This window comes from Heterodontus francisci, chromosome 10 (genome assembly GCF_036365525.1).
Source record: "Heterodontus francisci isolate sHetFra1 chromosome 10, sHetFra1.hap1, whole genome shotgun sequence".
Lineage (NCBI taxonomy): Eukaryota > Metazoa > Chordata > Chondrichthyes > Heterodontiformes > Heterodontidae > Heterodontus > Heterodontus francisci.
The window spans coordinates 15522520-15537179 of NC_090380.1; the positions used below are offsets into that span (position 1 = coordinate 15522520).

At 45.6% G+C, this 14660-nt stretch overlaps 1 protein-coding gene across 1 annotated transcript in view; it reads left to right on the forward strand.

Annotated features, from left to right (window-relative positions):
• The window catches only part of LOC137374088 (potassium-transporting ATPase subunit beta-like), a 42469-nt gene that overhangs the window by 21946 nt on the left and 5863 nt on the right, over positions 1–14660 (forward strand). The window contains exon 3 of the mRNA XM_068039844.1: positions 13198–13302. Coding sequence (XP_067895945.1) covers positions 13198–13302 — 105 coding nt within the window. The remainder of the gene's footprint in view (positions 1–13197; positions 13303–14660) is intronic.

The following is a 14660-nucleotide window of genomic DNA, read 5'->3' on the forward strand; positions in this document are numbered from 1 at the left end:
CTCTTCCACAAGGTTCTGTACAGATTACATTACATCAATTCCTGTGATAATGCTCACAGTCTAATTACAGATACTGCCCAGTAACAACCCTATATTACATTCAAAGTGACTCCTGACAACGCCGATCATGCGCAAAGCGATCACGGATGTCATCAATACGAGTGGACATTTGCCAGCCTGCCAGTATTAATGTGCGCATCACATCACCACGCAATGATGTCATCACCCCTCAATAGCCGTCTCCATTTACCCCGCTCCCTCCCAACATCCTGGCTTCAGTTACGGCTTCACCCTGCTCGATCTCCACCACACCGCTGCCTTCCCTCAGCCACTCACTCCCCCCGCCCCCCACCTCAGCTACTCTCTCTCGCCCCACTGGCCCATCTCCCCCAGTGGCCGCTCGCTCCAGGCCTCCCCGCTTCCCACCTCTCAGCCAGTCGTTCCCATCTTTGATGCTTTCTTCCCACCCCCCACCCCCCCGGTCACATCTCCCCCCCCCCCCACCACCCTCAGCTGCTCCCTCCGGACCTCACCACTGCTCCCCCAACTCCCCTCGGCCGATCATTCCCCACTCCTCACTTCCCAGCTCCCCCCACCCTGCTCTCCAGCCACTCGCTTCCCCCTTTCCCCACCTTCCATCTCCAGGCAGCGCCGTTTCCCTCCCCTCGGCCACTCGCTCCTATGTTGCCCTATCACCCCTCACGGCCCGCCTTACTTCTTCGGGCGGCACAGTGGGGAATGATCGAACATGGGAGCGAGTGGCCGAGAAGAGGGAAGCAGCGTGGCCTGGAGCGAGCAACTGGGGGTGGGGGGAGTGTTGGGAGCGTGGAGCAAGCAGCTGGAGGCGGGAGAGAGTGGCGAGGACAGAGTCAGTGGCGAAGTGAAGGCAGCAAGGAACGAGCGGTGAGAAGACAGGCACAGGAGGGAGGGACTAAGAGAAGCACAATAGCAGGATGGAGCAGGGGACTGTTGGGGCTGGGATAGAGGCAGTAATGACAGCTATTGAGGCGATTTTCGAGTTGAATTTGTTTTTTGTGATAAATTGAGTAGCGTCATCTTGAATCCAGGCAGCTGCCTAGGATGTCACAGACAGTGATGTTTCAGTGGAAGAGGCTGCACTTCCAGAGGTGCTAGTACTGCGCCACCTAGTGGTTGTGTTGTCAGCAAACCCAGCCTATTACATTATACTGCAATTCTCAGCAATGTGAAACGGTCAGTGTGTCTCACTCTGCGATTCTCCGCAATGTGAAACAGTCAGTGTGTCTCACTCTGTGATTCCCCGCGATGTGAAACGGTCAGTGTGTCTCACTCTGCGATTCTCCGCGATGTGAAACGGTCAGTGTGTCTCACTCTGCGATTCTCCGTGATGTGAAACGGTCAGTGTGTCTCACTCTGTGATTCCCCGCGATGTGAAACGGTCAGTGTGTCTCACTCTGCGATTCTCCGCGATGTGAAACGTTCAGTCTGTCTCACTCTGTGATTCTCCGCAGTTCGAATTGGTCAATGTGTCCGCCTTGCCCACTGAAGACATGTCGTATTCATAACTTTACCCATAGACTATATTCAGCGTAGAATCTTCTGGAATTAAATTTTCATTTTCTTTGAACCACAGTGGACATTTATTGCCGCCAAAGATCAGCTGATCGGCCTGTCTATTCAAGAACTGACTGTCTGAAATTACCAAAGAATACCTTCCAGTCTCAGAGGTGTCATCAACGCCCATCCTAAAACCCTCAGGAAACGTACCTGAATTGAATCACAGAATCACACAATTGTTAAGGCACAGAAGGAGGCCATTGGCCCACCGTGTGTGCACCAGTTCTCCGAAAGAGCAATTCACCTAATTCCATTTCCCCGCCTTCATATAGCAGTCTAATTCCCTTTTGAATGCCTCAGTTGAACCTGCCTCCACCACACTGTCAGGTAGTGCATTTGAGACCTTAACCACTCGCTATGTGAAAAAGTTTTTCCTCATATCACTATTGGTTCTTTTACCCTTTACTTTAAATCTGTGCCCTCTCATCCTTGGTCCTTTCACGAGTGGCAACAGTTTCTCTCCATCTACTCTGTCCAGACCCCTCATGATTTTGAATACCTCTATCAAAATCACCTCTCAGCCTTCTCTTCTCAAAGTGTCATGCTAGGCCCCAACCTGCCAAGAATGAGGCACATCAATTTTGTCATGAACATTGATTTTTAACTGTTGCTGGAGCGAAGAAATGACTTGTTAATCAGATCAGCCGTGGCTGGAAAAAAACGTTTACATACTAGCAGACATCGAAGATGAGGAAGTGCATTCCAGGGCCTGCTAAGGAGGATAAAATCCACCAGGGCCAGGAGTAGTTAGACCAGTTGGTCACATGACTACCTGGCTGTTCCAGGGTTTTCTTTTGAACTAGCCACAGAGAGTTTGAACTCAGAGTGTCTGTTTGCTCCTGGACTGAGAAGATCTCTTTCCTGTCTGCTCCCATCTCTCTTTCTCACAAGCCTCTGAATCCACTGAAGACACATGAACCCCAAGAGAGAAAAGTCTCCTACAGCGAACAAGGTTTAAGAATACTAGGCCCCAACGAAAAGCAAGATCTACCTACAATCAAAGACCCTACAGTGAGCTTGAAAAACTGTACCAACAACTCCTCAGATATTGCCTCAAACCTTTCCACTTAATTTTTCTTCTGCTCTTTTCTGTCTTTATTTGCATGTGTGTATCGTGTATGCATGCTAGTGTGGGGCACAGCATGTATTAGTAGGCGTTAACCGAATTAGAGTTGAAGTTTGAGTTTAATAAATTTCAACTTTTCTTCTTTAAACGTAGGCAAACCTGTTTGTGCTGGTTTCTTTGTCTTATAATTGGAAAGCAGTGAACAAGGATTCACCAAGGGGGAGCTCAAAACACAGTGTGTTTAAAATTAAAACGATGTTACAATAAGACCAGGTGAAGGCTGAAAGGGAACCCTAGACCTATTTCTCCACCTGGTCAGAACAGAAATTTGGGTGTTAGTGCACAGAATTTTATCAACAGACAAACGAGAGAAATTGGAAGTGGAAATCCAAATTGTTCCCAATCAAAAAAGAGCAAGATTTCAATACAGGTTTTTTTGTGGTTGTGTGTGATTGAATACTAACATGTCTGCAAGTGAAGCTAGTAGCTCTCCAAGCCAGGGTGAAATAATTTGGGACAAGTTAAAAGCACTGTCTATGGAGGAGTTGTGGAAAATGGCTGAGCAGTGTGGGATCACTGTACGTGGCAAGGCTAGGAAGTGTGAACTCCTAAGGCTAGTGGCCAACCATTTTTCCCTTGAATCTGAAGAAGCAGAAGCAGTGTTAGAAGCAGACTCCGACAGGGTATCGTTAGCAAAGATACAGTTGGAACAGAAGAAAATTGAATTTGAGGAAAGAGAGAGGGAGAAAGAGAGAGTCTTCCAGATGGAATATGAAGAGAAAGAAAGAGAGGAGAGAGACAGCTAGACAGGAGAAGGAATGAGAGGTAGAGGAGAGAGAGAGGTAGAGGAGAGAGAGAGAGAGGTAGAGGGGAGAGAGAGAGAGAGAGAGAGAGAGAGTGAGAGGTAGAGGGGGGAGAGAGAGAGAGAGAGAGAGAGAGAGAGGTAGAGGGGAGAGAGAGAGAGAGAGAGAGAGGTAGAGGGGAGAGAGAGAGAGAGAGAGAGAGAGAGGTAGAGGGGAGAGAGAGAGTGAGAGAGAGAGAGAGAGAGAGAGAGGTAGAGGAGAGAGAGAGAGAGAGAGGTAGAGGAGAGAGAGAGAGGTAGAGGAGAGAGAGAGAGAGAGAGAGAGAGGTAGAGGAGAGAGAGAGAGGTAGAGGAGAGAGAGAGAGAGAGAGAGAGAGAGATAGAGAAGAGAGAGAGATAGAGGAGAGAGAGAGATAGAGGAGAGAGAGAGATAGAGGAGAGAGAGAGAGAGAGATAGAGAAGAGAGAGAGATAGAGGAGAGAGAGATAGAGATAGAGAGAATATTCCAGAAAGAATGCGAAGAGAGCTGAAGCTGCTTGAGTTAACTACAGGGCAACAGAGTAACCCCAGTGAAAGGATGGCCAGTATGGAAGAGCACAATTCAGGGCTGGGTCCAAAATTGTTAAAACTATCTCAACTAATTCCAAGATTCAATGAGGAGGATGTAGAAGATTTTGTGTCCTTTGAGAAACTGGCAAGGCAGCTGAAATGGCCAGCTGAGACCTGGCCTCTTTTACTACAAAGCAAGCTAACTGGAAAAGCCCATGAGGTTTATTCCCTGTTGCCAAATGAGAGTTCATCAAATTATGAACTGACCAATAATGCTACCCTCGGGGCACATGAATTAGTACCCAACGCCTATCGCCAGCAGTTTAGAACCTTCAAGAAGCAAGCTAATCAAACTTATCTGGAGTTTGAAAGAAGTAAGCAGCTGGCTTTTGACCAGTGGCTGAGGGCTCTTAAAGTACAGTTCAGCTGTCTGAATCTCAGAGAACTAATTCTGTTAGAGGAATTTAAAAACTCTCTCCCACTCTCCATAAAGACCCATGTAGAGGAGCAGCTGGTTCACAAAGCCCAGCAAGTGTCCTTTCTGGCTAATGAGTTTGCTTTAATTTATAAGTTGGTCTCCCAGGGAAGAACCTTTCCTAATCACCACCGCAAATCCAAAAATGACAAAGGGTGGGAAGGTGATAGGAGCCCAAGCAGCCCTGGGAGCAAAAGAAAAGCAGGAGAGAGAGGGGGTCCTCCTCTAGCCAAAAAAGAAGGTGCGATGAGCAGGAGCGAGACCCAGAGACATGTGTGCTTCCATTGTAATAAAGCAGGGCATTTAAAAGCTGACTGCTGGAAGCCAAAAGGAAAACCTGTAAGGTTAATCAGGGCACACTGGCTCACTGAAGACAGGAACCTGATGGAAAGCACAGCAGAATAAGCTGTGGCTTTAACTGCAGTAAGACACTTACCTTCCGGGAGATGAGTGGACCTGCAGGAAGAACACAGAGCAGATAAATAGAGCCTGAGGATCGCGGCCTAGATCACTTACCTGCCGGGAGGGCAGTGGAGAGGAGCAGACCTGCGGGAAGAACACGGAGCAAGGAGTGGATAAATAGAGCCCGAGGATCATAACCTACAGCACTTACCTTGCGGGAGAGGAGTGGAGAGGAGTCCAGGCACACCAGAGTTTGAAAACAAAGTGAGCAGTGATGTCACAGAAAAGCTGCAAGGTGATTGTTTGGTGAGTAACTGCTGTTAGGGAATAACTCTAAATAGCTGAGTTAGTACACCTATGTGTAAAGTGCGTGTGTAAATAGCTGAATAATAAGGAACAAGTGAGTAACTTTTTTTTGAGTAAGGTTTATTTTAACTAGTGATCTGTATTGATTTTTAGTAGGATTTATCAGTAGCTTCAAAAGTAAAAGGTAAAGACTTTAGATTGTAGTGGGTAGTGTTTGGAGTAGAACTAGGCCCATAGCCTAATTAATATATTTTAATTAAAGGGAGTAACTAAGTGATCTAAAGATAAGTCACGGCAGGAGAGCTCACACCCGTCATATGCTCCTCCTGCGCTATGTGGGAAATCAGGGATGCTTCCAGTGTCCCTGACTACCATGTGTGCAGGAAGTGTATCCATCTGCAGCTACTGGCTACTGCATTACGGAGCTGGAGCTGCTGGTGGATTCACTGTGCAGCATCCACGATACTGAGATCATTGTGGATAGCATGTTTAGTGAGGTGGTCACACCGCAGGCAAATGCTACAAAGGCAGAAAGGGATTGGGTGACTACCAGGCAGAGTAGAGGAAGGCTGGAGGTGCAGGAGTCCCCTGTGACCATCCCCCTTTCTAACAGATATACCACTTTGGATATTGTTGGGGGAGATGGCACAGGAGAAAGCAGTAAGAGCCAAGTTCATGACACCATAGGTGGCTCTGCTGCACAGGAGGGGAGGAAGAAGGGTGGCAGTGCTATAGTGATAGGGGATTCAATCATAAGGGGAACAGACAGGAGTTTCTGCGGCCGCAAAAGAGACTCCAGGATGGTATGTTGCCTCCCTGGTGCTTGGGTCAAGGATGTCTCTGAGCAGCTGCAGGGCATTCTGAGGGTGAGCAGCCAGTTGTCATGGTACATATCAGTACCAACGATATAGGCAAAAAAAGGGATGAGGCCCTCAAGCTGAATATAAGGAGTTAGGACGTAAATTAAAAAGTAAGACCTCAAAGTAGTAATCTCAGGATTACTACCAGTGCCACGTGCTAGCGAGAACAGGAATAGCAGGATATATCAGATGAATACGTGGCTGGAGAAATGGTGTCGTGGGGAGGGATTCAGATTCCTGGGACATTGGGACCGGTTCTGGGGAAGGTGGGACCAGTACAAGCTGGACGGGTTACATCTGGGCAGGACCGGGACCAAATTCCTTGGGAAAATGTTTGCTAGTGCTGTCGGGGAGGGTTTAAACTACAATGGCGGGGTGATGGGAATCTGAGCAGGAAGACAGAGGAGGGGGAAACAAGGATAGAAATGAAAGACAGAAAGGTAAGAAGCAAAAGTAGAAGGCCGAGAAAACAAGGGCGAGAACCAAATGGGGCCATAGTGCAAAATAAAGCTAAGATGACTAACAATGTTAAAAAGACAAGTCTAAAGGCATTGTGTCTTAATGCCTGGAGCATTCGCAAAAAGGTAGATGAATTAACAGCGTAAATAGATATAAACGGTTATGATATAGTTACGATTACAGAGACATGGCTGCGGGGTGACCAAGGATTGGAACTGAACATTCAGGGGTATTCAATACTTAGGAAGGACAGGCAAAAAGGGAAAGGAGGAGGGGTAGCATTGTTAGTAAAAGAGGAAATCAATACAATAGTGAGGAAGGATATTGGCTCGGAAAATCATGATGTGGAATCTGTGTAGGTGGAGCTAAGAAATGCCAAGGGGCAGAATACGTTGGTGGGGGTCGTCTATAGGCCCCCAAACAGTAGTGGAGATGTAAGGGATGACATTAAACAGGAAAATAAAGATGCATGCAATAAGGGTACAACTGTAATCATGGGTGCCTTTAATCTACATATAGATTGGTCAAACCAAATTAGCAATAATACTGTGGAGGAGGATTTCCTGGAGTGACGGTTTTTTAGACCAATACATTGAGCAACCAACTAGAGAACAGGCTATCTTAGATTGGGTATTGTGCAATAAGAAAGGATTAATCAACAATCTTGTTGTGCGGGGTCCCTTGGGGAGGAGCGACCATAACATGATAGAATTCTTCATGAAGATGGAGAGTGAAGTGGTTGAATCCGAAACTAAGGTCCTGAATTTAAATAAAGGAAACTACGAAGGTATGAGGTGCGAGTTGGTTATGGTAGATTGGGGATCTTTACTAAAAGGGTTGACCGTGGATAGGCAATTGATAATATTTAAAGAAAATGTGCATGAATTACAACAATTCCTGTCTGGTGCAAAAATAAAACTGGAAAGGTGGCTCAACCGTGTCTTACAAAAGAAATTAGGGATAGTATTAGATCCAAAGAGGAGGTATATAAAATTGCCAGAAAAAGCAGCAAGTCTGAGGATTGGGAGCAGTTTAGAATTCAAAGGAGGACAAAGGTTGATTAAGCAGGGGAAAATAGAGTCTGAGAGTAAACTTGCGGGGAACATAAAAACTGACTGTAAAAGCTTCTATAAATATGTGAAGAGAAAAAGATTAGTGAAGACAAATGTAGGTCCCTTACAGTCAGAAATAGGGGAAATTATTATGGGGAACAAAGAAATGACAGAACAATTAAACACATACTTTGGTTCTGTCTTCACAAAGGAGGACACAAATAACCTCCCAGAAATGTTAGGGAACCAAGGGTCTAATGAGAGGGAGGAACTGAAGGAAATCAGTATTAGTAAAAAAGATAGTGCTAGGGAAATTAATGTGGTTAAAGGCTGACAAATCCCCAGTGCCTGATAATCTACATCCCAGAGTACTAAAGGAAGTGGCCCTGGAAATAGTGGATGCATTGGTGGTCATCTTCCAGAATTCTATGGACTCTGGAGCAGTTCCTACAGATTGGAGGGTGGCAAATGTAACCCCACTACTTACAAAATGAGGGAGAGAAAAAACAGGGAATTACAGACCACTTAGCCTTACATCAGTAATGGGGAAAATGCTAGAATCTATTATAAAGGATGTGATAGCAGAACACCTGGAAAACATAAACAGGATTGGAAAAAGTCAGCATGGGTTTATGAAAGGGAAATCATGCTTAACAAATCTACTGGAGTTTTTTGAGGATGTAACTAGTCGAATAGATAAGGGAGAACCAGTGGATGTGGTGTATTTGGATTTTCAGAAGGCTTTTGAAAAGGTCCCACATAAGAGGTTAGTTTGCAAAATTAAAGCACATGGGATTGGGGGTAATATACTGGCATGGATAGAGAATTGGTTGACAGACAGGAAACAGAGAGTAGGAATAAATGGGTCTTCTTCCGGGTGGCAGGCAGTAGCTAGTGGGGTACCACAGGCATCAGTGCTTAGGCCCCAGCTATTCACAATATAGATTAATGACTTGGGTGAGGGAACTAAATGTAACATTTCCAAGTTTGCAGATGACACAAAGCTGGGGGGGTAATGTGAGCTGTGAGGAGGATGCAAAGAGGCTCCAATGTGATTTGGACAAGTTGGGTGAGTGGGCAAATGCATGGCAGATGCAGTATAATGTGGATAAATGTGAGGTTATCCATTTTGGTTGTAAAAACAGAAAGGCAGATTATCTGAATGGTGATAGATTGGGAAAGGGGGAGGTGCAAAGAGACCTGGGTGTCCTTGTACACCAGTCGCTGAAAGCAAGCATTCAGGTGCAGCACGCAGTTAGGAAGGCGAAGGGTATGTTGACCTTCATTCCAAGAGGATTTGAGTACAGGAGCAAGGATGTCTTACTGCAGTTATACAGGACATTGGTGAGAACACATCTGGAGTATTGTGTGCAGTTTTAGTCTCCTTATCGGAGGAAGGATGTTTTTGCCATGGAGGGAGTGCAAAGATTTACTAGGCTGATTCCTGGGATGGCAGGACTGACGTATGAGGAGAGATTGGGTCGACTTGGCCTAAATTCACTAGAGTTTAGAAGAATGAGAGGGGATCTCATAGAAACCTATAAAATTCTAACAGGACTAGACAGGCTAGATGCAGGGAGGATGTTCCCAGTGGCTGGGGAGTCCAGAACCAGGGAACACAGTCTCAGGATATGGGATATCCATTTATAACCGAGATGAGGAGAAATTTCTTCACTCAGAGGGTGGTGAACCTGTGGAATTCTCTACCGTGGAGTGCAGTGGAGGCCAAGTCATTAAATATATTCAAGAAGGAGATAGATATATTTCTTAATGTCAAAGGGATCAAGGGATATGGGGAGAAAGCGGGAACAGAGTACTGAATTAGATGATCAGCCATGATCATTTTTGAATGGCGGAGCAGGCCCAAAGGGCCTACTCTATTTTCTGTGTTTCTATGTATGAGTGAGACCCAGGAAGCTTACAGCTGCAAGTGCAGGAAAAGCTAATCGGATTCCTGAAAGTTATCAGGGTTTTGTGTTTGAAGGGAAAGTAACCCCATACCCCTCGAGAGGGGCAAGCAAGCCCATAGCAATTCTCAGGGACACAGGGGCCACTAGATCCCTTTTACTGGGAAAAGGCCTGACCTTTCCCCCAGAGAGTGCAGTGAACACCAGAATGGTGGTGAATGGTGCTGGAGGGCAGTGTATGTCTGTATCTGTGCACTGGGTGCACCTGGAGTGCAACCTAGTTTCAGGACCGGTGACCGTAGGGATTGTCCCTAGTTTACCTGTGGACGGGGTTGACCTGCTCCTAGGTAATGATCTGGCGGGGGTGAAGATGGTAGCACCACCACCCCCCCCCCCCGCCCCGCAGTAGTGAAAGAAAGACTGCAGAAAGTCAGAGAGACAGACCCCTGTAGTTTCCCTGAATGTGTAGTGGATCAGGCCATGATCAAACCAGCTCCCCCGGAGGAGACTGCATTGGCACTGCAGGCAGATGACCAGGAGGTCTGCCTGTCCTAGAGTTTCTTTGGAAATTTAGGAGACCCAGAGAATGAATTAAATGGATTTTCCCTAGCTGAGGCTCAGCGAGCCGAGCCGACCCAGTATTGCGAGAGTTAGCATAGGCTGCCCAGTCTGAAAGTGAAGCAGAGGGAGTCCCTGATTGCTACTATTTAAAGAATGAGGTACTGATGGGGAAATGGAGTTCTTCTCACAGACCTGAGAGCAAGGAGTGGACAGTAGTTCACCAGTTAGTGGTGCCGCAGAGGTACCGGGGAGAAATATTAAGAAGGGCCCACGAGACTACAGTGGCTGTACATGCCGGTATACGAAAGACCGAAGCCCACATAAGACAGCACTTTGACTGGCCAAAACGCCGAAAAGATGTGGTGGAGTACTGGAGTTGCCCCATGTGCCAGGTTGAGGGGAAACCCCAACCTACAGTGAAGCCTGCACCCCTAAGTCCTGTACCGGTGTTAGGAGGACCCTCCAGCAGAGTGCTGGTGGACTGTAAGGGACCCCTGCCGAGAACAAAAAGGGACAGGCAGGCACAAGGCTGGCAAAAGGTTAGACAGGGAAGAGGATAAAGTGACCAAGAGGGCAGGTTAAAGGATGTCCAGGAGGAATCTCGGAAGAAAACCCCTACTATCCCATCAGCCAACCCCGGAAAATGTGAAAAGTTAGACCCCACATCCTCCTAAATGCAGACACAAGAAGCACCCCACCAGAGTTGTTAACAGCATTTTCTGGAACCTGCAGAGGCAAAGAAAGACCTCTAGGGGGCAGAGAAACTGTGAGGGTGATGCCTCACCTAGTCAAAGTGCTCAGGGGAGTGCAGTAGAGTCTGCACAAATACCTGCAGGCAGGAGTGTCCACTGGGCCAAAGGGGAGATTAGCAAAGAATCCTCTCCCACAGTCATAAAAAAGAAAACCACCCATCCCTCTAAAGTCAAAAGACTTTGCATGACTCATCAATGCACTGAAAGAGAGTTCAGGGTGGACCTGCACACTACTGACTCTCCTCCGAAAAAAAATTCCAGCTTAGGGCTAATTCAATCTAAACTGCCCCCCGCCCCTTTTCAGACCTCAACAAGAACAAAGACCCTAGGCAGCCATGGAAATGGGCAAACGGAAGAGAAACGTCCCCAAAAAAGAACCAGATGCTTATTGGAATGCCAAAAAAGGGGCGATTTTAATACGGATTTGTGAATGAATGAGAGAAATGTGTGGTTTTTTTCTGTCGACCCTTTTTATGAAATGCGCTTTTCTCAAATCGCATTTAATTCTGTTGGGTGTGGAGGTGTCATGCCAGGACCCGCCTGCCAAGACTGAGGCACATCAATTTTGTCATGAACATTGATCTTTAACTGTTGTTGGAGCGAGGAAATTATTTGTTAAACAGATCAGCCATGGCTGGAAGAAAACATTTACATACGAACAGACATCAAAGGTGAGGATGCACATTCCAGGGACTGCTAAGGAGGATGCAATCCACAAGGGCCAGGACTGGTTACACCAGCTGGTCACATGACTTACTGGCTGTTCCAAGGTTTTCTTTTGAATTGACCACAGAGAGTTTGAAGGCAGAAAGACTGTTTGCTCCTGGACTGAGAAGATCTCTCCTGTCTGCTCCCATCTCTTTCTCACAAACCTCTGAATCCACTGAAGACACATGAACCCCAAGAGAGAAAAGTCTCCTACAGCGAACAAGCTTTAAGAATACTGGGCCCCAACAAAAAGCAAGATCTACCTACAATCAAGGAGTATACAGTGAGTTCGAAGAACCGTACCAAAAACTCTTCAGATATTGCCTCAAACCTTTTCACTTCATTTTTCTCCTCTTTTCTGTCTCTATTTGCATATGTGTATCATGTATGCATGCTATCATGGGTCGTGTCATATATCCATAGGCATTAATCAAATTAGAGTTTAAATTTAAGTTTAATAAATTTCAACTTTTCTTCTTTAAACCTAAGAAAGCCTGTTTGTTCTGGTTTCTTTGCCTTATAATTGGAAAGTGGTGAACAAGGATTCACCAGGGGGGAGCTAAAAACACAGTGTGTTTAAAATTACACCCTGTTACTGTAAGACCAGGTGAAGGCTGAGAGGGAACCCTAGACCTCTTTCTCACCTGGTCTTAACACTAAGGAAAACAGTCCTAACTTCTCCAATCTATCTTCATAACCTAAGTTCCCCATCCTTGGAACCATTCTCATGAATCGAGAGTGCTTCTATTTTTATAAATATTTTTTTTTAAGGACTCATATTTAAATAGTGAAAATGGATTCATTTGGAAGCCTGAAGAAATGCTGAACTTTGTTTTTTTTCACTGGGATCATTGAAAGGACACGTGACTGAAAACCCTTACTGGAAGAATCAAGGAGTGCTAAAAACAACCTTTGCTGGAAATCATGTGTTTTAAGCTCAATAAACAACAGAAACCTTGGTGACCTGGGAAGATGTTTACAGAGAAACCACATATCAAGGTTTATGGAGGTCAAGAGGTTGACTTTCTGTTTTGGGGTTTGAATTGTTTTCAGTTCAGTTGGGGTGCAAACTGTTTTGAAGACAGTTGGTTTTACCTTCCAAGGAAAATGAAACCCCAAGCTCATTTTGCCTGCACCCCTCCAGGAGACCATGATAAGTAAAGTGTGTCAGCTCCTCTTTCCTTCTGTCTTTGGAAAAACCCTGCTTTTCAAATGTGACCTGTGGAGAAGTGGAACTAGAAAAGACAGTGTACTCCTCCCACCTCGATCATAAGAATTGATACAATGTTCTACACATCTATATAGTGGTCTATTCATCTATAGTGTTCTGCACATCTACATACTTTTACTGGTCGATGTGATCTACTGTTCTACACATCGATATCGTTTTTTGCATACTCCAGTAGTGTTTTATACATTTGTCTATATCATGATATCTTGTTCTTATAGGTAAAATGATTTGCATTAAGAATGTTTTAGAAAGGTTGCACAGTCAAATACTTAAAATGAGCCAGTGGAAAGAAAGTGGTAGACATTTTTAACCTGATTTTCCCAGTAAAAATGACATTCATTTATGAAATGAATGCTTCACTGTGAAAAGATCCCTCCCTTCCATAGATTCTTTTCTCCCTTCACGGATGGTGCCTTATTAACAGCTGCAGTAAATTTGCATTGTACCCCATTTAATTGTTGTCTGTTTTAGGTGTGACAATACGACCGCAACCAAAAGGTTTGATGATCTCCTTTAATATCTCAAATCCAAAGTCCTGGCAGAGTTATGTCAACGCCCTTGAACATTTTCTTTCAGGTAGGGACAAATGCACAGGAGCTCTTCTGTACTTCGATACAAGACCAGACAAATGCAACATGGGATATAAGCAATTCAAAGCTTGGATTGATGTAGTTTTCGGTTAATTTTAGGGCCTACATGACAAACCAGGCCTATACCTCTTCAGTTTCCCTTCATTGCATTCTGAGAGTAGCTTTAACGCTCAGACCATTACTAACACATTGGCAATCATTCACTCATTCCTGTCCTACCAGAGGACAGATAAAGAACAACCTCACTAATCAATCCTGCTTCCTCCATCCAGCCCGAGTTCTTTTTCTTCGTTCTTCCCCACATCAGACATGCTGCCCCTCCTTCAGCTCCCAACCATCATCCAATCAAGTAGTCTATGTGGAACTTTTTCTTTATCCCTATCCAATTCCAGCTCCTTTTGGATATCTCCCGCTCTGACTGGGACTGGGACAATTTCCTGGTTCATGTCAGGTGCACCTCTGATCAAATTTGGTTTGCAGACAGACTCATTGATATCGTGACAGCTCATTTGCATAATCATTCACAAGCCCCAGTACAAATTCAAATTCAAAGGGGTGACACCAGTAATAGGAGAGGAGAATTGCATGGAAGTGAAATGTAAAGGAATTGGAACAATTAAAGGGAAGAGGTATGATGAAGGTGTGAGGACAAAAATTCAGAAAGCTGCTGGAGAGGTCTAAGAGGCTTCAGAAACCACGACCGCAGCTGGAGAGGGGGTTGGTATGAGCTCTGGCTGCAGCTCCTGGTAGGTACGTTGCAGTCCTCCTGTCTTGTGTTGATTGTACTTGGAGTGGTACCTCATGCAATAACTATCAAATAGGGGAGTGTGTGTTGGGCTGCTCCATCAGATGACAGCAGGCTCAAGCCTGCACCTCGGGCCCTCTGCCTCTTCATTTCCCCCCACCTCTTAGTCCTTTGCCTCTTCGGCCTCGGTAAAGTTTGCTGACGACTTTCAGACCCCCTATTGTGATGGTCTTCTTGACCTGGCCCCATTTCTTTGAATTTAAGTTAGATGCAATCTCCCCTGTCACCACTAGTAGCCACCCCAGAGCCCATCTAGATTTACATCTAGTGGTGCAAATAATTATGCAAATGATGACACAGGAGAATTGGGTACGATTAGTCTATGACCCGTCCTAAACCAGTTTGAACTTTTTGTTGTCCTTTGATGATATCTTGGAGTAAGATTGACAATGACTGAACCAGGACTCATAACTGGAGCAGCTGATGGGAACTCCTCAAAACAGGGTTCAACATTCTCAGGGTTTTACAACCTTCTACAAAAACCAGCCTGGAGAGTTCCCTGTAGAATCAGGAGCAAGAACAGCATCCTGGCAGGTAGC